Raw genomic sequence first — 20959 nt, forward strand, 5'->3', positions numbered from 1 at the left:
GGCGCCGCGTCGGTCTCCTGGGCGCCCGCCGTTGCCCTGACGACCGCGGGCGCAGCGGCGGGGAGAAGCTGCAGTTGTTGAGGGCCGGTGGGGCGGCCACAGCCAGCCCAGAGCATGAGGAGCTGGTGTCTGTGTCAGATCTGCACCTGCGGGTAAGGAACGGCCAGCGTGGCGGCTGGCCGGGGCGCGGGGTGGCCGGAGCCGCGTCGTGGCCGCCCTGCGGAGGTGAAGGGACGCGGACGCTCGCTCCGCAAGGCTCCCGGGCTAAGCATTTCTTGCTTTAGGACTCCCTGGCCAGGTGCAAACTGAGCGCCGTCTGGCTGGGAGGAGGATATGAGCGCAATAGCGGCGGGTCCTCAGGCTGCCCAGGGATGGGATCGGATCCCACTGGGAGAGGGGATGCCCTCAACATCTCGGGGGAAAGAGGAAGGAATAGGAATAGGACGCTGTGCAAGTCCTTGAGCTTTCAACCCGTGCTACGCTTTCTTCCACCTGGGGCTTCCCATCCAAGCCCGACCGTGTCCCCAGTCTCCTCCAGGCAGTGCCCCCCAGGGATCTGCCTGAGAAGGGAGTAGCCTCCACCCTGAAACCCAGGGTTGGTCTGTGAGTCCTGCCTAACAACTTCCCACCCTCTGTAAACACAGTCTTCTCCCACAGCTTCACTGTTGGCCCAGGGATTAGATCACGGCTAAATAAATATTAGGAGCATGTCGATTCCACGGAATGAATAAATGACCATGTAACTGTGGGAAGTGAGTGGGATGGTATAATCAAATCTGTCATGTTTATGTTAGGATTTGAAAGTTGGTCATTTAAGCGGATAAATCACGATGTTCAAAGCTCATTAAAGAAATCAAGAAACAGATGTAGCCTCCAGAAAAACTAAAAAGCAGAGATTGTCAGAAAGTTGTTTCTAGAGATTGGAAACGTTGGGACAGGAGACTTTTGCTTTCCTTTATAAGCTTTTTCCATATTTCTTATTTGTTTTGTTATAATGTGAATGTATGTCTTTGCTGGAAAATTAAACTAAGAACAACGAGAAATTCCAAAGGTTCGACTTGATTCTTGTAACTCAGTGCACCCACATCAGAACCTCCATGCATGACCTATGTACCCTGTCCCTGATTTTCCCAGGAGATCATGTGTGGTACTAAGTCACTTCAGCACTTTCTCGACGCCTCCATTGTCAGTCAATAATCCTGAATCTCTCGACTTCTCTGATTTTCGATTTTCCTGAATAGCGTATGACACCACCTCTTCACTCTTCTCTGCACTGCTATGCTTCCTGCTGTCCCACAAGCTCCAGGCAAAGCAGCTGATCTCTCTTATGTTCTTCCTGGGGGCTCACTGAGTCCAGATATCCTAGCCGGTTCTGGTTTCATCTACAGAGCACCTGCATTTTCTTCAACTCCAGCCTTCCCTGGGCTCATATCATTAGCCCTCCCACACAGCCCGGGTCCCCAAATGACACCGGACCTGAGAAACTGACCTTATATTTCAGCATTGTGGGACGTTATTTTTTTGCTGTTTGCTTGGCTTTTTCTGTCTGTTTTGTTAAGAGCTTTTATGGGGCTTTTTTTTCTGATGATGAAATGAATATACATGAGGCACGGTATGAAAATGCAAGGCAAAAAATGTAGCATATAGTGAAAATCCCTCCCAATCCTAGTTCCCACAAATAATGTTCTTTAAGACTTGTTTTACATTCTTTAAAAGGAAAGAGAGAGAAACAGACATACCATACACACGCTTCTACAACCCACTTTTTTTCGCTGTTCACAATTTCCGCATCTTGCAACGGCCGCACCCGAAGACCAACCCCATTCTCTGTAACCACTGTGTTCTATGAGCTTATATGATATATTGGTCAGCGTTCTTCGTTATAGACAATGTAATCTACTGTGGCCTAGTGTAGAAATGAAAGAACTTAATAAGGAGTATATATAGCTCACAGAATTGTTGGAAGAACCAAAGGGAAAAATTCCCAAAAAAATCTCACCTCAGAACTGGGCTGCCACGGGAGCCACTGCCTCTGCCAACAACCAGGAAACTGCAGCTGAGCTGTAGGCCCCGGAACCACTCCTAACCACCAAGGTCAGGGAGCTGCCGGTCAGGAAGCCACCCTGCAAACCTGAGTGCTGCCTGACAACTGCCGGCTCCAGCCTGTGTGACTCTCCCACAATCCCGCCAGCAGCGGAGCTGGGCTCTGCCTCACTCCCTAGGCAGCGCTCTCTGTGTCAGAGTACCAGGTGAACAACCAACAGGTGAAAAGCTAAACTGTGTGTGGAATCTGCCTGCAAGGGGCCTGGGAGATGTGCTTGTGAGCTTTTCAGCTTCTTAGTGTAAGGAGACCCACTAAACCTTTGTCAGAGGAAAACCAGAGTTTCCACTCTAAAGGATGTACCATAATTTATTCTTGTTTTGGTAAACACCATTGCAGATTAAACAGAAGGTTTTTTGTGTTTGTTTTTTTAGTAGAGCTGCTTTTAAAGCTAGAGATTCTAAGATGCAATTATATAAAATATTTTTGGAATTCAAAGTAACCTTTCAGTTTATTTACGTTTGCACAGGCGACATCACTGTCCACATGGAGCCACAAGGATTTATGAAACTTCTGGCATATCTTGCCCCACAACTGAATATTTGGAAAAATATCCTACCTATGGCAGTGTTCTTCCACCTCAGAGTCTTAAACCCAAGCAGGAATTTCGACCATGCCGTGGTAAAATGGAAGGAATAACAACATTTAAGTAAATATTAAGAAACTATCTGCCTTACTAATTTCTCTCCCAACTCTTCTGCTCTTAATAAAGTTTTTTAACCCCTTAAAGTGAACTATTAAGTTGATTAAAGTTGAACCAATCCGAGAAGCAAGGAACTAGTTGAATTGCAATTTGAAAAAAACAGAAAGATGAAAATTAAGTTAGAATGACAAAGTAAGAAGGAAAAAGGGAAATAAGTTTTATTGATTTTTGTAACCACTTAAAATCTCATGTTTATGTGCTTTCCACTGTCACCTCCAACTAGAGGAATACAGGAGCTTCCTGTTTTTTCTGTAACTACTCTAGTTGTTACATCTTTGTTCTATTTCCTATACTTTAGCGTGCAGAGATGATCTTTTTAAAATGCAGTTCTAATCCTATCACCTCCTTGCTTAAAATACTTATACTTTCCCATTGTATTTAATATACACCAAAATCCCTGCCAAAATCCCTTCATGGTTTGGTCCCTAACTGCTTCTCTGATTTATTTTCACTGTGCTCTTTAGTGCTCACATCCCCTAGGACATTTCTCATCTCTTGAAAACATCGGGATTCCCTTGCCACACAGCCTTCCAATATACTATGTTACTTACTTGGAAATTTCCCTCCCTCTTACCCCAGTTAATGCCCGTGTAAGCTATAGATCTCAACTCAGTTATCCCTCTGAAAGCCTCTGACACGTGTGTACCCAGCTCTCAGGCTGGGTAAAAGTCCCCTCTGTAAGCCCTCAAAGCATCTTTCTATTGTTTATCATCGATCCATTTCAGAGGCCCATGCAAGCAGGGACTGTGTATGTTCTTATCTTAGCATTCTATTTCCAGAAACCTAGCATGATGCCTGCCAGCACATAGGAGGCACTCGATATTTATTCAGTGGGTGATAGACAAGAAAAGTCCTCTAAGCCTAAACTCCTCATTTGGACTTAGCTTTTTTTTTTTTCTTAATGTTTTGTATCTTTGTCATAGGTTAATTCTTTTCTTTATTCTGTTAATGTGCACACCATATTCAAGGCACAATCTTAGATGTTAAGTATAAAAAAGATCAATAAATAGAGGTTTCTGCTTTCAAGGAATGCATACATCAGATTTCTATAATTTGGAGGTTTAAAAATGCTCTATAACAACTTTAGTTTGCTGTGTTCTCCATTTTCATATCATTTTAGATAGGGCTCATTCTACTTGCATGAGCAAAGGTTGAAACCTTCAAACTTGTAGTCCAGTACTTCAACCTTTAACATTTCAGGCAACCCTGGCAGTAACAGTGCTTTGGTGACTCCTCTTGACTTCTGTACGGGTGGCTCTTCCACAGATTTGAAAATCTTCCATAGTCCTCAGACTTGGTGTGCTTTAGAATCAACCAGAAGGGTTAAAATTGCAGATTCCAGAGTTCCACCTAAAACACTCAATTGATAATGGAGTGGATCCCGGGAATCTGCATTTTTAACCAGCATTGCTGTCATTCTGTTGCCGTAGATTCAATGAAATCGGTCAAGTACAACGCTGATCCCTGGGTATGACATGGGACGTAAATAAGGACTGTACCCCACAGTGACTTAACAGCCTTGTGGAAATGGCAGTTGAAAAACAAAAACTCAGATAAACAAGATACAGATTAAAGCAAATGAGATGAAGGGGCGCCTGGGTGGCACAGCGGTTAGGCGTCTGCCTTCGGCTCAGGGCGTGATCTCAGCGTTATGGGATCGAGCCCCACATCAGGCTCCTCTGCTGTGAGCCTGCTTCTTCCTCTCCCACTCCCCCTGCTTGTGTTCCCTCTCTCGCTGGCTGTCTCTCTATCTCTGTCAAATAAATAAATAAAATCTTTAAAAAAAAAAAAAAAGCAAATGAGATGAAGAAATTGAACAACTGAGACAGAGCAAATGGGATGATTGCTCTTTTTTCTTCACCTACTGTTCATTCTTCCTCGATGCCTTAATGATTCATAATGGAGATTTGAAATGAATTCTACAATATGTATATTTATTGAATAAAGATTTTTGCTTTTAACAGGTCCAAATGTTAAAATTAGGAAAGTATAAATGCCATATCTTTCTTTAAAAAGGCAATTGTTTTTCAGTTCTGGGTTTGTCAGTTGACTGGTTCAAGTATCCTTTCATAGTAAAAAAAAACAAAACAAAACCCCAAGAAACAACCAAACAAAAAAAAAAAAAAGGAAAGAAAAAGATATCCCAACTCCCTAAAGATCAAAATATGCCAATAAAACTGGGGCGCCTGGGTGGCACAGCGGTTAAGCGTCTGCCTTCGGCTCAGGGCGTGATCTCGGCGTTATGGGATCGAGCCCCACATCAGGCTCTTCTGCTATGAGCCTGCTTCTTCCTCTCCCACTCCCCCTGCTTGTGTTCCCTCTCTCGCTGGCTGTCTCTATCTCTGTCGAATAAATAAATAAAATCTTTAAAAAAAAAAAAAATATGCCAATAAAACTAAAATTTCCATTTCTTAAATCATCATCTCTACCCTGAGTAAAACATTGCATCTTTTCTTTGTATTTTGACTAGGGAACAAGCAGTATTTCCAAGAGCCTCAGGCCGGAGCTTTAGAACCCTCATGTCAACTGTGTTGACTAAGCAGCAGAAAGCTGATGTGTCTGTACAGAGAATAAAAGGTCATCCTATACTTTTTTAGAATAGAGGACAAGACTGTGTAAGAAGCAGATGTCTAGACGTGTATAAGATTTTGGATCCTTTACAGCAGGACGGGTGCGGTACAGTTCGAGGAACACCAGAGCTGGCGGGGAGTCTGCCCTGTGTTTGGGGACATATCCGATGACTAAGAGTGTATTTACCCATTACCACTTCTCCATAGGAAGCTGCTTTGGGTTTGGAGGTACACTAACTTTTAACTGATCTAACTAGAGATACCAAGACTTCTAAGCTTTCTCTCTGTCTTCTCCGTAATTCTTCCACTCCCTGATTCCATTTTTAGCCTATGCCCCTCTAGCTGGTATTTGGGAAGAGCAAAGAACAACTCAGATGTCTTGAGAATAAGAGGTATGTGATTTCTACTATTTATCTATTAAATAATACTTAGTAAGCGCTTGTTAAGTGTCAGGCACTAGGCTAACCAGGTTACAGCGGTTAGCAGAAACAGTTAAGAGCTCTGTGCTCACAGATGCTGCAGTCCAGTGAAGGTAGCAAGGCATCGCTCAAAGTAAGTACAAAATCGCCCCAGGGATAAAATCCATGAAGGATAGGCGCAGGTGACTTGAGAGCCAGAATAAAAGGTTTGGCTTTATCAGGGAAATGAGAAGAATGAGTGCAATCCTGAAGAACGGGAAGCAATTAACGGGACGAAGTAGGTAAGGAAATGCACTGCAAAGAGCAGCATGCAGCCGGCAGGAGCGTGGACAGAAGGCCAGCTCGGTGCAGAAAGCAAGAGGAAGCGGCTAGAGAAAGGAGCTGTGTGGGGCCTCTGGGCCACGTGTGGTGTTTTCTGTGTCCTTAGAGTAGTTAAGAGGGCACTGAAGGTTTCTTTCTCATGTGTCTGCTTGCTTGCTTGTTTTTTGAGGAGGTGTGAGGAAGGGGGTAAGGAAGAGGCCAGGCATCTCAGAGCAGGAATAACCTGATCAAATTTGCATGTGAAAGGATCACTTTGGGTGCCGGTGAGGAAAGACTGAGAGAAGCTAGAGTGGGCAAAGACAAATGAGTTTAGGAATTGTTGAATTGATTTGAATAAGCTATTGTGGGAGCTTGGACTGTTGTGGTAATGACATGGAGAAAAAGATGAGATCTGAGAGAGATTTAGGAGGCGAAAGTGACAGGAGGTGATGATGAAACAGCAGCCACCGGAGGGAGCTGAGCTGTGAAGGATGAGTGCCGGGGCTCCGCGCCGCTAAAGAGATGGGGATGCCCTTCACTACGATGGGACACCAGCAAACGGACCAGCTTTGTTGGGGGCATGTTAAGTGTTGAGGTGCCATTGCAAATATAGGAAGGGAACTCAGAGAAGGGCCTAAACTGAGCTATCAATTGGTGGGTCATTTCTATTTCGGTAGTAATTGAAGTTGCGGGAGTAGAGCTGTCTTTGGGGTGAGCTCTGGAGGAGGAGAAGAACGTGGGTAGGCCCAAGTGTTGAGAAACCCCCTGCACTGAATGGCCAAGGAGAGGGGGGCAAAGCTCCATCAGAGGCAGAGGAGAAACCAGCAGGAAGACAGGAACAGAGAGTCTCCTGGAGACAAAGGGAGTGGGCAGTAATGCCCATCAAGGAACAGGAGGACTACAGACATCTGATGGACTCAGTCACAGAGAAGCCACTGTGACCCTTCAGGCTGTGCTGGACTCCGGCTTGACATGGGTGCATGGGGCAGAGGAAGAGGAGCCAACAAGTCTAAGAAATTACATCGTGAGGAGAAGGGATTCAGCAAGGTTTTTGGCTTTTGGAGCTTACGGACATATATAGGAAATAGTGATTAATACAAAATACAAGATGGCTTAAACCAATAAAATGAGTTCAAAAGAAAAAAAGCAGTTTTGAAGACGTGTAGTCATAATCGTAGTAGCTGACATGTGGCCCTGACTGTGCACCAAGCTCTCGTATGCATGTGTGCGTGTATGTGCACAAGTCCTTACCTTATGAGCTAGATGACACGATTGTCCTAGTTTATATATAAGGAAAGTGGGACCTAGACAGGTTAACTAAGTTTGCTGAACGAAGGTCATTCATGTGGTGAACAACAGAGCCAGGATTTGGACCCAGGGAGTCTGGTCCCTCTGGGTCTGTCGTCTGCACCCCACCACACAGCCCCAGTGTCTGCAGCACCATTTCCGCCACATAATGTTATAAATGCCCAGGGTGGCTGGCCTGCGATGTGGCTCTCATCCACGGCAAGGGCTTCCCCGGGAATCCAAAGACGAGTAAGAATCACATCCGTACTATGATTCATTAGATCTCTCACCTAAGATTTCCTTCCAGGTTCGAAAAAAATTCAGTTACTTAAAGATTTTATTTATGTAAGATGCAATCAGCTAAAGATCCACATCAAAATGATGTTTGAAAACTAGGATTTTTGGGGCGCCTGGGTGGCGCAGTCGTTAAAGCGACTGCCTTCAGCTCAGGGCGTGATCCCGGTGTTCCAGGATCGAGTCCCACATCGGGCTCCTCGGCTGGGAGTCTGCTTCTTCCTCTCCCTCTCCCCTGCTGTGTTCCCTCTCTCGCTGGCTGTCTCTCTGTCACATAAGTAAAATAAAAAAAAAAAAAATCTTAAAACTAGGATTTTTGACATTTATTTCTTAAGATATTTAGTCGCTACATAGGATATAAAGGAACTATTTCTCTCAAGTAGCTTATCAACTATCACCATTTTAATATCTTCTTAGACTGTTCAACTGAAATAAACCTGAAAATTTTAATACTGCATTGAAATAGAAATAAAGGAACCTGTGAGGCTATGTTTCAAATTTATATATTTCAGATCGGATTATCGTCCTTATGAGATAGTCCAACAGCCTCGCCACGTACCAGAAGAATACAAACCAAAACAGGGAGAGATTGATCTTGGCACTACCTACAAACGGGATTTTAATTCTTACAAAGTGCAGCCTGTGGCCATAGTCCGGCCTTTGGAGAGACAACAAGTTAAACAAGGGAAGGTGGACACTGTCCCAACCTATAAAGGTAACTTGCCATCTCAAAAGTGAAGGAGCCAGAATACTAAAGCTCGCTTCCATCCAACATCAAATCATAGTCTGGTGTGTTGCAAACTTCGCTCCCACGGCTTGGGAAAGCTTGTTTTGCTCTGGTCAAAGTAGTAGGATACGGCTAAAAAAAGACCATTTGCCTGATTGAGAGTTCAAGACCTGGATTTCTGTCCAAAGTTAGCCACTTAATTCATTTTCTCTACCTGAAAACATACATAGTTGATCCACAAACAATGTGGTTTGAACTGTGTGGATCCCCGTTATGTGTAGGTTATTTTTGATACATACAGTCCAGTCCTGTAAATTTATTTTCTCTTCCTTATGATTTTCTTAACATTTTCTTTTCTCTAGCTTACTTTATTGTAAAAATACGGCATACAATACATATAACGTACAAAATATATGTTGACTGTTATGCTATTGTTAAGGTTTCTGGTCAACAGTAGGCCATTGGTAGTTTTAAGGAGTCAAAGTTATGTACAGATTTTTGACTGCACCAGGATGCAGTGCCCCTAACTCCTGTGTTGTTCAAAGGGCCACCCGTAAATCAAAGGATGCCATTGAACAAGCATTATGTCACACTTGTCACATTATGCCACATTAGTTGGCACTGTTCCTTTCTTTCCATTCCAGAATGAGTTGAAACTCTACTGAGTGTATTGGAGTCTTTCAGAAGATCAAATAAATAGCAACCGTCTTTACCACTTAAGTTCTGAGCCAACTGGTAAAGCAAAAGAGCTAGCAGATGGAGAACCGAATACCCCTTGTAGTGGAAAAGACTAGGGTGAAGGGTAAAGCAGATGCTTCCCGATACTGAACTCAGAATCAAACAGGCTGATCCACCCAGTGACGACGTTGGGCCACCATTTAGGAGACCAGCTCCTCTAAGACTTCCAGCATGGAAGAGTGTGAGAATACCTTCTCCCTGCTGGCAACTGACTTGGGAGAGTAAGGGACTGGACAGTGTATGGCTAGTTTCTTTCCAAAAATCAATCTGATTTTAAAATACTCTATTGCTTTTGGGGAATGGGTCTTTTTTTTTTTAAAGGCTATCTTGTTAGTACGTATTATTTCTGTATTATTTTTTGTTAATGTAATTGCATATTTAAGTTTGTATCCTTTTCATCAGCATGTGATATAGCTGAGTGGTATGTCCACATATAAAACCCTTTGTAAAAGTGAGGTCACCCACAACAAAAGCAGTGGTTTACAGTTTAAATAGACAATAGCTGAACGCATGTTTTCTTCCAATATCACCCTTAGCAGTTCAGTGGGTGAGTAAATGCATGTTGTCAGTACACTATGATCTATAAGTAGGGAAGTCAGGAGCATTGTGCTTTCGTCTTTTAGGCTGTGAGCACATAAGATGCTACCTAAGGAACGAAGTGTTAAGACAATGCACACAGTGAACAAGTATATTGTTACAGTGCAGTATGGCGCATAGCAATCGCACATCTGTATCTGCTGGTATGCAGAGGAGGTCAGGTACTGCCATAACAATTTGACAAAAAATATCATTGGTGAAGACAACTGGGTCTTTTAACAACCATAGTAAGAATTTATTTTCTCTTTTGTCCTATAAGATCTATCAAAAAATATCAGTAATATTGATAGTCCTTGATTGCTATGACAATTAACACATAACATGCACACACAGACACACATACACACACACACTATTTCTAGCGTCTCATTACCTAGGTTTCCTGTAGATTTCCATACGTCCACCCCCATAATCCAATGTTGAGGATTCCTGGGCTCCCTCTGGTTTTCTTACTTCTGACCTTTCCTAGTGAGGAAAGGTTATCTTTGTATTTCCAGGTGTGGGAGCATGAGACAATAAATGTTAAGGGTCAACCCAGTGCTCAGTCTGTGTGATGACTGTGCTGCAAGTTCTGTAGATACCTATTTAAGGACAGGTCTGTAGCTGACGAGAAATCACAATGAGAAGAGGCTCTCTCACTAACCACCGGGAATCAGAGAACAGAAGAAAGACAGAGAGGGGATCTGATAAAGAGAACAGAAGAGAAAACCCTATAGGGCTGTGGCGAAAGGGTAACATCCAGATTCTGGAGATGCAGTTCTATGAGACAGGTTACTCATGGACAGAAATGGATCTGCTCCCAGCAGCCTCAGGTTAGAAAGTCATTTATATTGAATGTAGATGATGAAAATAGGCCAGCATTGGATTTGCTAAATGTTTTAAGGATTACTCTGCTCTGTGCTAGGCACTGTAGGGAGTACAGAGATCTGAACTGAGCATGGTGGTTAACAGATACTTTATGGTTGAGGAAAAAAAGCAATAGTAGCATGCAAGATGAAATAGCCATAATATGTGTTATCACTAGGGAGGAGGATAATTCACTAGAAAATGAATGGAACAAGTCATGTTTCAAAAATTTAGACTGAGCAAGATTCAGGACAGCCTGGGAATGTATCAGAGACCAGTAAGTATCGATCTACAGGAAAGAGAGGGACATCACAAAAACTAGGATGAAATGAGCAAAAATGCATAGAGCCAGAAAAATAAAGGGGTTGTTCCATAAACATCAGAGGAATTCTGGAACTGAGAGATTAGGGTGTAACTCTATAAATGTAGGTAGAGATCAGATTGGGAAGTGCTGACTACCAGACTGAGGCGCTTGACATTTTTCTCGCAGCTGCTAAAAATGCTTGAGTTCTGTTTCCAGGTAGGATATAGTAAGTGGCAGAAAGCCATTATTTCCACTGCAATAACTAAAAATATGTACACATTTTTAAAGTGTAAGAAATCTCTTTAATGGCATCAGACAGCTGTGGAAGCAAATAACTAGAACTGCAAAGATGGAGAGGCCTTCCTGGCTAAGCTAAGATAGTCAACCGTTTGCTTCCCCGGGAGCATCTGTCACACCCGGGCCTAGGCTGAAGACTTGGCTTGGCATAAGCAGAGAGACTGTACCAGGTAAAGCGAAACCAATGGAGCACCTGATATGTGGACTAGTATGACAAATTGGAATCTATCAGTCCTCCAGATGTATGGCTGGTTTTCCTTGTGGGATGTTTGCTGAGTGTGTAGGGGGTATGGGAGGGACACTGGGCCAGAAAGATCCCACAGAAATATCCCATAGCTGTACTTGGGAGTAAGTACTTATGAGATAAAGTCCTACAGAATGAGGGCTGTACCACAAACACACCACAATTCTTGTCCTTGTAACTAGAGGAAGATTATGTCTAACTAAGCACCAACCTAGCTCAATTCCTGATTGGATCAGAGTGATCTGCCTAAATTGGAAAAACCAAGCTTTTTCCTGCTGAAAATAACATTGATTTTAATATCTATGGTTTATTTATACATGACACCCAGCATTTGGTAAAGTATGAGACCTATGAAGAGTCAGGAAATATCTGGAGAGATGATGGTCAAGAAATTTCCAAAATTGATGAACGAATCAGGCCACAGATTGAAGAAGCTCAACAAATCCCCAAACAGTTAAATACAAAGAATACCACACTTAGGCAACTATCATCAAACTTCTGAAGACCAAATGAAGGTGAATTCTCAAAAGTAGTTAGAGAAAAACTACACATTATTTATGAAAAGAAAAATTAAAAACCCCAGAGAATTTGTTAGTAACCAACCCATACTACAAAAAGTAGTAAAGGAAGTTCTTCAGGTTGAAGGAAAATGATTCCAGAGGGCAGCGTGAAATGCAGGAAGAAATGAAACACACAAAAAGTGTAAATTGTGGGTAAATATAAAAGAATATTGACTACTTAAAGTCACAATAATTATATTACATATTTTTACATAAATACAGAAGTAAAATATAGCACAAAAGATGGAGGGTGTAAATGGAATTACACTGTTGAAAGTTTCTTCCACTGCTCTAGATGTGGTAAAAATATCAATTTAAGTTCAAGTAGGCCAAAAAGATCCCCTAATAAGTCAAAAATGCATTATACTCTAAAAATAGGGAAAGTTCTAATTAAAATGCTAACAGAGAAAATGGAATAGTAAAAATACCCTTTATCCAAAAGAAGGCGAAGGCAGAAAATAAGGGGTAAGGGAACAAAGAACGTGTGGGAAGTCAAAAGGAAATAGCAATATAATCAACTTAAACTCAACTAGATCATTCATTACATTAAACATAAATGAAATAAAAATTTCAATTAAAACTCCAAGATTGATTATTCAGGTGGAGCATACAAAGTTTTATGTACTTTCTGAAATAGAGCTATCTAGTAGGAAGATAGATATGTGGGTTTGGTGTTCAAAAGGAAGTCTGGAATGGACGTTCAGCCTCTGGAGGTCATCAGCTTACAGGCAGCATTACAATCATGGGAGTTGTTTGATGATATGTAGATTAAGAAAGAAATGCCCACGATGGAGCCCCCTGGCTTTATAAAAGTTATTTCCAAGTCCTTGGTGCCATAAGGTGCCACAAGGAACAGGTTCCAAGGTACCAAGGAAGAGAACTAACATGTGCAACTCAGGACTTTTGTCTTCAAAGAGGAAGCTAGAACCCCTCACTATATAAGGATGGGGATGGAGCTCTGCATACAGATGTTCATGGTGAGCAAACACATGCTTGACACCTCATGGACTTAAAGCTGTTCAGAAGAAAGCAGATTTGCTAACTAGATTTTAGTGGTTAGAAATCAAAAGAATGGGGGCGCCTGAGTGGCACAGCAGTTGGGCGTCTGCCTTCGGCTCAGGGCGTAGTCCTGGCATTATGGGATTGAGCCCCACATCAGGCTCCTCCGCTGTGAGCCTGCTTCTTCCTCTCCCACTCCCCCTGCTTATGTTCTCTCTCTCGCTGGCTGTCTCTATCTCTGTCGAATAAATAAATAAAATCTTTTAAAAAAAATCAAAAGAATGAGCAGAAGAAACGCAATTGCCCTTATCTAATCAGGACAATACCACAGTTGCCAGATGGCCAGACTGCACTCTTAGATGCGCATAACATGGTGTTTCCCCTTTCTAGAAGTGTCATGAGACACTAAAAACAGATGATATTAATAAATACTCTGATGTTTTAAAGGTATCACTATAGTGTTATTAATAAATATTCCAGAATGAACAAATAATCAGTATTCCGGGCATATGAGCATAGGCGTATGTATAAAAGGAAAATCCATTTTCTGCAGTTATCTGGAACTGATATTCACGGTAGTGTGTGCTGTCAAAACTTGTATCTCAGTCTGCAAATTTTTGATTCCTTTTTGAAAACCAAAGCTGGTTTGGTAACGGAGAAATACTCTCTTCTATTTATTTTCTCTCACGAAATTAACATTTTTTCCTCAGTTGTTTTGGCAGCCACGTGGAAATCTAGGCCTTCAATACCACCGTGTGATTTCCTTTTAGTTTCTGAAAATAGTGTTATAATTTTATACTTCAGGTTGCAAATAACAGAGATTCCTTCATGGGGCCTCAAGCAAAAGACAGTTCGTGGTAAGGGCTTCCTGTGCACTGCTAGTGGAAAGCTGTCAGGGTCAGAGGAAGCTTGCGGGAAGAGCTACTCCCTCCCTCTCTGCAAGAGGCCCATGGTTTCTGTTACAGCGTCTTCACTTCTCTGTACGCATCCAGTCTGATTGCCACTCCACTACATGGGCTCCTCTGCCTGTTTATCTCTTCTGTTACCCTACAGATGGATTTTGAAGTCTTCACCTTACCACAGCTCCTCAATTCTACTTTGTGGCATCCTTTTAGATTCATCTCCCACTTTTATCTGGCTCCATATTTTCAAATTTGGGTTCACAAGAACAAGAACGGCTTACCCAGCTCATCTCTTCTTGCCAGGCTGATTTGTCTGTCTCCGCTGGCCTAAAGATTGCTCTTGGGCCAGGCATCCACTGTCATCCAAATACCAGTAGCTTGATGCGGTGGAGGTAACGACTTGGTGGCAGAAATATCTTGAATAAGGAATTTTTCTATCCAAAGGAAGTATCCATGTAAAAAGCATTTGAGTTTTGGCCTTTCCAATAGGCATTACATGGACTTTAGTCTAGACTCTAATACGTTTTCTTGCATAACTTCTGTCTTTTATAAAATTAATCTTTGGTATACATCGTTTTGGGTGAAGTCAATTCCACAGTATTTCTTAGCTTTCTACCTTTCTCATCTAGAAATAGAAAAACTAAATAACCCTCGGTTGAAATATAAGTACTTCAGTTTTCCATCCACGGTCTAGGTATGCCGCAAGAAGCAGAATTAAGGTATTTAACCCTAAATCTCAGACTTAGCCCTGATGTTGACTTCAAAATTCTACATACAATCCCTGATGTTTGAAAGCACTTAGTTCAGGCCTCTGGCCTCTAGATGGCCCTCTGTCCTTTGGTGATACCTTGAAGTCCATTTTCTGAGAAGCTAAAGTTGAAGGCAATGATCTTTCTGATATGGTACAAGTTATTCTGTTTGTTTGCTCAGGGAGTCTGGTAGGCTTTCCTACAGCATAATGGAGTTGAAATTCTCTCTCCTTTGAGGAGTCCCTCCAAGGCAAAGAATAATACCCACATCACTTTTGCCCACACATTGGGGCCTTTAATTTTATGTGAATCCCTAGATTTTATGGTTTACTTTAGCATTTCATGAGTTATGATGAAAATCCCAACCAGTTCCTGGAAAACACAACCATAATCTCCTAAACTCTGTCTTTACCCTAAACACAGGCTTTCAAAGACTATCAACAAGGCAAGCTCAGATGTTCTATTCCCTTGTTGTATATGCAGGTAAATCTAGGAGTAGAAAGTTATATGGACTAAAGTGAGAGATAGGAAGAGGAAGGTGGATATGAAGAAAACACAAATCGGGAATCTGAGCAACTTCAGACTTGATTAGTGGTCAGATTTCTGAAGGAATTGGAAGGATGTTTGGCAATGAGAGAAGTAAGTCATGATTTTTAGAAGATGGTTGTTTTCTTCAGTATTTTAAACGCTCTCTTTTTTATTTTCAAGATGATTATAGAGCTTGGGACGTTCAGAAAATTGACCTTTATAAACCAGAACAAACTTATCATCCCCCCACTGTGAAATTTGGAAATTCAACTACATTTCAGGATGACTTTGTTCCTCAGGAGATAAAGCCTAGGCAAAGCTTTAAACCCAGCCCTGTGGTCAGACGTTCCACAGTCCCTTTTAATGGTGATACAAGTCATCGCCTTGATTATGTACCTTATCAGCTAGAATTCAAGTTTGCAAGGCCAAAAGAAGTGTACAAGCCAACCAACCAACCCTTTGAGGATCTCACAACTCACCGCTATGACTTTCAGGGTCTTGTTGGCAAAACTGCAAAAATCTGCAGACCGCCATACACCAGAGTGACCCAAAATGCTCATTTCGAAGGAAGCACAGAATTCCGTGAGAGCTTTCAACCGTGGGAAATCCCAGCACCCGAAGCCAAGAAACCACAAGAGTATGTCCCGCCCGCAGGTACCATGCAGTTAAACAGCACGAGCCATCTCGACTATGTTCCCCATCAGACCACACGTGTCAGTCCCATCAGGCCGGTTTCTCAGAGAAGAAGTAACAATTTTCCTTTTCAAGGAAAAAGCACCACAAAGGAAGATTTCCCAGCCTGGGAATGCTGTCGTCAAGGGCTTATTAAGCAGCAGCAGCAGATTCCCAACCCATCTGGAAAATTTGACGGTTGGAGCACTTCCAGGTCTCACTACGTGCGGCATGAGCTGATTCCAACGGAGAGCTGCAAACCCGCGCATGCTCTGCTTAAGAGTTCTGCTCCATTCGATGACACCACCATGTACTCTCTCGACTACACACCGAAGAAACAGGAAATCTGCCCTGCTAGCTTTCCTTCTCCTCCAGGGTATATCTTTGAAACTACAAATTCTCGAGGTCATCAATTCTTCCGCAAGGTCACGCCCGCAGTGGAGGCCTTCTAATCATCAAATCACGTTTAAAAGGAAGCTCACGGATACTGGTTTTTCTAAAGGCAAAGCCAGTTTTTTTTTTCAAGGGGGGAGGGGCAGAGGGAGAGGGAGAATCTTAAGCAGGCTCCAAGCCCAGCACAGAGCCAGACTCGGGGCTCTATCTCACATCCCTGAGATCATGACCTGAGCCGAAATCAAGAGTTGGATGCTTAACCGACTAAGCCACCCACATGCCCCAAAGCCAATTTTTTATAGTCAAAATAATTTGAGAGAGCTAAAACAAAACAAATCATTTCTAAAATTTTAAACAAGAAAATTGGAAAAATAGGGGCGCCTGGGTGGCACAGTGGTTAAGCGTCTGCCTTCGGCTCAGGGCGTGATCCCGGCGTTATGGGATCGAGCCCCACATCAGGCTCTTCAGCTATGAGCCTGCTTCTTCCTCTCCCACTCCCCCTGCTTGTGTTCCTTCTCTCTCTGGCTGTCTCTATCTCTGTCGAATAAATAAATAAAATCTTTAAAAAAAGAATTGGAAAATGAATTATAGGAAATAAGGACTGTAAAATCCATTTTGTACTGATCCTTTACCGAGATTGTTCTTTAATATGCTATTCTGAAAGTTGAATCATGGACGTTCCCAACTGAACTNTTCTCTCTCTAGCTGTCTCTATCAGGTCTCTGATCCTTTACCGAGATTGTTCTTTAATATGCTATTCTGAAAGTTGAATCATGGACGTTCCCAACTGAACTACTTGAATTCCCAGCCTACTCTTTGGTAGCTTGTCTCCAATCTGTTATCATTTGCACTTATGTCTTTAATTACGGCAACCACACAGCTACTCCCCCACCAGTTGTCATGTGTCAAGCGCACTAGGACCGTCTAGCACACCTCTGGAAATGATGCATGGATTCCTCATCTGTGACCATGGTCTTCATTTCCTCGGACTTCAGGGCATTGACACAGTGCACTCTGGTTGTTGGTGCTGAGGGCAGACACACTGCTTCTCACCACGTTCAAGTTCACAAGAGGAAGTGTGGTGTGACAAGCAAAGGCTCTGGCTGGGAGTCAAGGCTCTGAGTTTGGGTTCTGATGACATTACCCTAGGCCAATGACGCATGTCTCCGGGCCCCAGTGTCTTCATTTGTAAAAGGACATCTGCTCTGCTTAGCTCGTGAATATTCTGTTCTGAGCATCAGATCATGTGATTCATTGTAACCCGAAAGTAAAAATGCTAAACAAATGTCGGGGATTCTTAATAAGTCCCTTAATCTCTTCTTGTACCTGTTTTCTCCTTTTTCAAATTAGGGTAATTAACCTACTCAATACTCACTTTCCGGCTTGAGGCAAGGAGTGTAAAATGACCGAATTAGCCTTGAGCTTACGAGTCCTTTGATTCCTGAGAAGAGTCTTGTCCTCCAGAGCCACACAAGCACCTGAGAGCTCATTACAGAGAATGGAGAGCTTGGATTAGGAGAAAAACATGGTTTGAAAGACACTACTTGCAGGAAGGGAAATCGGTATTTGTTAGAGTAGTTTTAGGAATGACCGACAGCTCTGAAGAATCTTCAGGGTAACCTTGGGTGAGGACGTACCTAATTGCCATGCCCGGAGTCAGAGTTCAGAAGCCGCGGTGGGCTCCGCGGCGGGGGGCATATTTATGTCCTTCCTCTCCAGTGTGAGCTAAGGGCTAAGAAGGGAGGGAAAGGATGATGCCAGTAAGTCAAGTAGGAAGAACGTGTTGCATTTATAAATGCTGAAAATGTCCTAATGAATCAAACTCCTATTGTTTCTGTTTTGTTGATAATTGATTGCATTATGGGAGAGTATGATTTATTTTAGCCCAAAGTTTGATCTTTTGTAGCTTTAGAAAGTTGTTTCAAACAATATGCTTAATTGAGAATAAGTCCACCAACTTCTGGCTAAAATGTTTTTAATATTTAAAGTAGCTTGTTTTTATTTATGTTTGTATTAGTGAAAATTATGGTATATAATTTTATATCTATGCAACATTAATAAAGCATTGATAAAATGAATGAATTTTCATGAAATCATTTCTGTACCAAATTTTCTCTGGAAAAGAAAGCTTTTTAATAAAGTCTTATCTAGGTTAACCTGTACATAACTAGATACTCTTACATTTTCAATAGAAAACTTATTATATACTTAAAAGGCAACAGTAGGGAGTATGATAACGCTCTCAACCTGGCCCATTTTCTGATGCTGGACATTCAAATCCTTCTGCCATCTAATGGGGGTGGTCTCCTCCCTGGACAAAGGTTCCCCACAGGAAGATGTACCCTGCGGTTTCCCAAGGCAATGTGACTTGAGCTGAGGACACAAAGATGAATAATGGCGTGTCCCATAATCTAACACTCAATATACCAGGCATGAATAAGAGATTGGAACAGGGTGTACATGGACCACTTAGCCTGAGAGTTCAGGAAAAGCTTCCTGAAGGAGAAAACCCTTCCTTCCTGAAGGAGCTGAATCTTGAATGGTAAGTAGGAACTTGCCAGATGAAGGAAAGCAGGGAGGTGGGAACAGAGGGATCTATCGCTCTGGGCGAGAGTCAGAGAGTTCCAAAGGTGGCGGTGGAACACCAGCAGCACCTGACTCATGGTCTCTTTAGGTCTCCTTGAAGTAGGTACCGTGCAGGAACACACACACACACTGTAACAGCACTGGAAACCAGTACTATTTAATAGCCTGCCAGGTTCTAGAAGGAATTTTCACTACGCCCTACTGGGATGAATCCGATGAGGAAAGGAGGATAATTCAGAGAGGAAAGGCAGTAGGAAATTCCCACCCTCACCCCGTCCCATGTCCACCTGTCTCCCTGCAGATCCTTGTAGAAAATAAGCCCCATGGATTCAGAAGCTCGAAAGGAAGGCTTTGTGGTTTATAAAAACTGCATGAGCAATGCTAAGAGTGAACCCTAAGGTACACTAGGGACGTGGGGTGCTTTGGATGTGCCAGGTATAGATTCATGAATTGTAACCAATGTGCCGCTCCTGGGGGGCTGCGCATGGTGGGGGGGCTGCGCATGTGGGGAGACAGGGGTCCCAGGGCAGTTCTGTACCTGCAAGTCCATTTTGATGTGAACCAAAACCATTCTAAGAAGACGACTATTAACAAAACTGCAGGGCAGGAAGAGAGGAGGGGAGCATTCACCTGTCAGAGGTTGGGAACCCCATACCCCAGCTCAACACATCAGATTTACAGACTTTATTTTTACAGACTACTCCCTAAGGCCCTGAGAACCACTGCGTGAAGGGAGGAGCCTCTTAGTACAAAGGCCAGAGGAGCCCCCTGAACAGCCCTCCGAGAGAGAGAAGGTGAACCACGTAATCCTAAATTAGCAAACTTCAAAAAGGCTGTTTAAAAAAAAGGGCTGATAATATGCTTCTGAAAGGGTCACTGTGTCCAACAAAGCATGGGGAATCTTTCATTCTCTTAAGGCTTCAGCTGTCTTACCTCTCCACTCAACGCTGTTTTATGGGGATGTGCAGATTTNGGGGGGGTGCACAATTCAACCCACAAGAGATGGCGACTAAGCACGTGAAGAGGTACTCAATGTCCTTAGTCATCAGGGAAATTCAAATTAAATCTACAGTGAGATGTCTACATGCCCATCAGATGGCTACAGAAGGTAACACACAGGAACCTGACAATCCAGGCATTCTGGAAAATCGTCTGACAGTTTATAAAGGTAAACATACACATACATACCACAGGGCCACAGGGAGGCAGGACGAGGGAATTTTAGGGGGTGATGGAAGTGTGGTGTAGGAAACCGTGTTGGCAAACAACTCTCTGAATTTGTCAAAACTATTAGAACTGGAAACCACAGAGTCCATTCTACTGCCCNTAAATTAGCAAACTTCAAAAAGGCTGTTTAAAAAAAAGGGCTGATAATATGCTTCTGAAAGGGTCACTGTGTCCAACAAAGCATGGGGAATCTTTCATTCTCTTAAGGCTTCAGCTGTCTTACCTCTCCACTCAACGCTGTTTTATGGGGATGTGCAGATTTTCACCCTGTGTCACCCCTCCCCAACCTACCCAGGAACACAGCTGCTCTCTAGGGCGGCCGGACCTGTCACCACCACCTCCAACATCCCCAGCGATGCTTCTGTATTTGTAGCCTTTATGGAACTATCGTAGTTCACAAGGACAGGTGGCTGGGAGAGGCTTACTTCCAGCAAGCATTTAAAGATGCTGAGTCCATGCTCTGATTAAATCACAAATAGGAAGTGCCCTCAGCAGTGATAACTGGTGATAATTCTGGGCTGAAGGCAAGAGGAAGGAAGGAAGGAAGGAAAGAAGGAAGGGAGGAGGGAAGGAGGAAGAGAAGGAAGAAGAAAGGGAGGAAGGAAGGAAAGAAGAAGGAGGGAAAAAAGGGAAGNATAATGTCACAGAGGCCATCCCCGAAGATGTGGGGAGAACCTGGGAAGAAATGCAGACCGTGACGGGTGTCTAAGTGTGTTACCAATGAGTCACATAACCACACGGAGGAGGGTGGGAGGAGAGGCTTGACCTAAGTAATTTCGGGAAAGAGTGTTCTGACTGAACACTGTAAAGCTATAGATAAAAAGGCTCCCACACAGACACTGTACTCCAGCTGCTAAACTTTCTCTGTCACGGGGTTATGGGAAACCGGGAAAACGTACCGTGGATCACGGGAGCC

The 20959-nt window shown here is 43.0% G+C and overlaps 1 protein-coding gene and 1 non-coding gene across 6 annotated transcripts; both read left to right on the forward strand.

Moving 5' to 3' along the window:
- Positions 1-6: 6 nt before the first annotated feature.
- SAXO2 (stabilizer of axonemal microtubules 2) lies at positions 7-16657 on the forward strand. 5 transcript variants are annotated; one of them, XM_019799504.2, is made up of 4 exons: positions 7-152; positions 2571-2750; positions 8187-8389; positions 15346-16657. In XM_019799504.2, exons 1-4 carry the CDS (start codon positions 115-117, stop codon positions 16287-16289), a joined length of 1365 nt encoding a protein of 454 aa, XP_019655063.2. In that variant the 5' UTR covers positions 7-114; the 3' UTR covers positions 16290-16657. The 5 variants fall into 5 exon arrangements, 3 of the variants coding, with proteins under 3 accessions (XP_019655063.2, XP_034523696.1, XP_034523695.1); XM_034667805.1 differs by lacking the exon at positions 8187-8389 and having other exon boundaries at positions 2571-2722; XM_034667804.1 differs by lacking the exon at positions 2571-2750.
- Positions 16658-20499: 3842 nt separating this feature from the next.
- LOC117803895 lies at positions 20500-20567 on the forward strand. Its single transcript, XR_004628016.1, has one exon. It is a non-coding gene; the product is annotated as a small nucleolar RNA SNORD49 (small nucleolar RNA).
- The last annotated feature ends 392 nt before the right edge of the window (positions 20568-20959 follow it).

Source organism: Ailuropoda melanoleuca, chromosome 9 (assembly GCF_002007445.2).
Source record: "Ailuropoda melanoleuca isolate Jingjing chromosome 9, ASM200744v2, whole genome shotgun sequence".
Taxonomy (NCBI): Eukaryota; Metazoa; Chordata; class Mammalia; order Carnivora; family Ursidae; genus Ailuropoda; species Ailuropoda melanoleuca.

Coding starts and splice junctions, on each gene's coding strand:
- SAXO2 (XM_019799504.2), top strand. CDS start 115: ATGAGGAGCTGGTGTCTGTGTCAGATCTGCACCTGCGG. Junction 153..2,570: donor TGTCAGATCTGCACCTGCGG/GTAAGGAACGGC, acceptor ACGTTTGCACAG/GCGACATCACTGTCCACATG. Junction 2,751..8,186: donor GAAGGAATAACAACATTTAA/GTAAATATTAAG, acceptor TATATATTTCAG/ATCGGATTATCGTCCTTATG.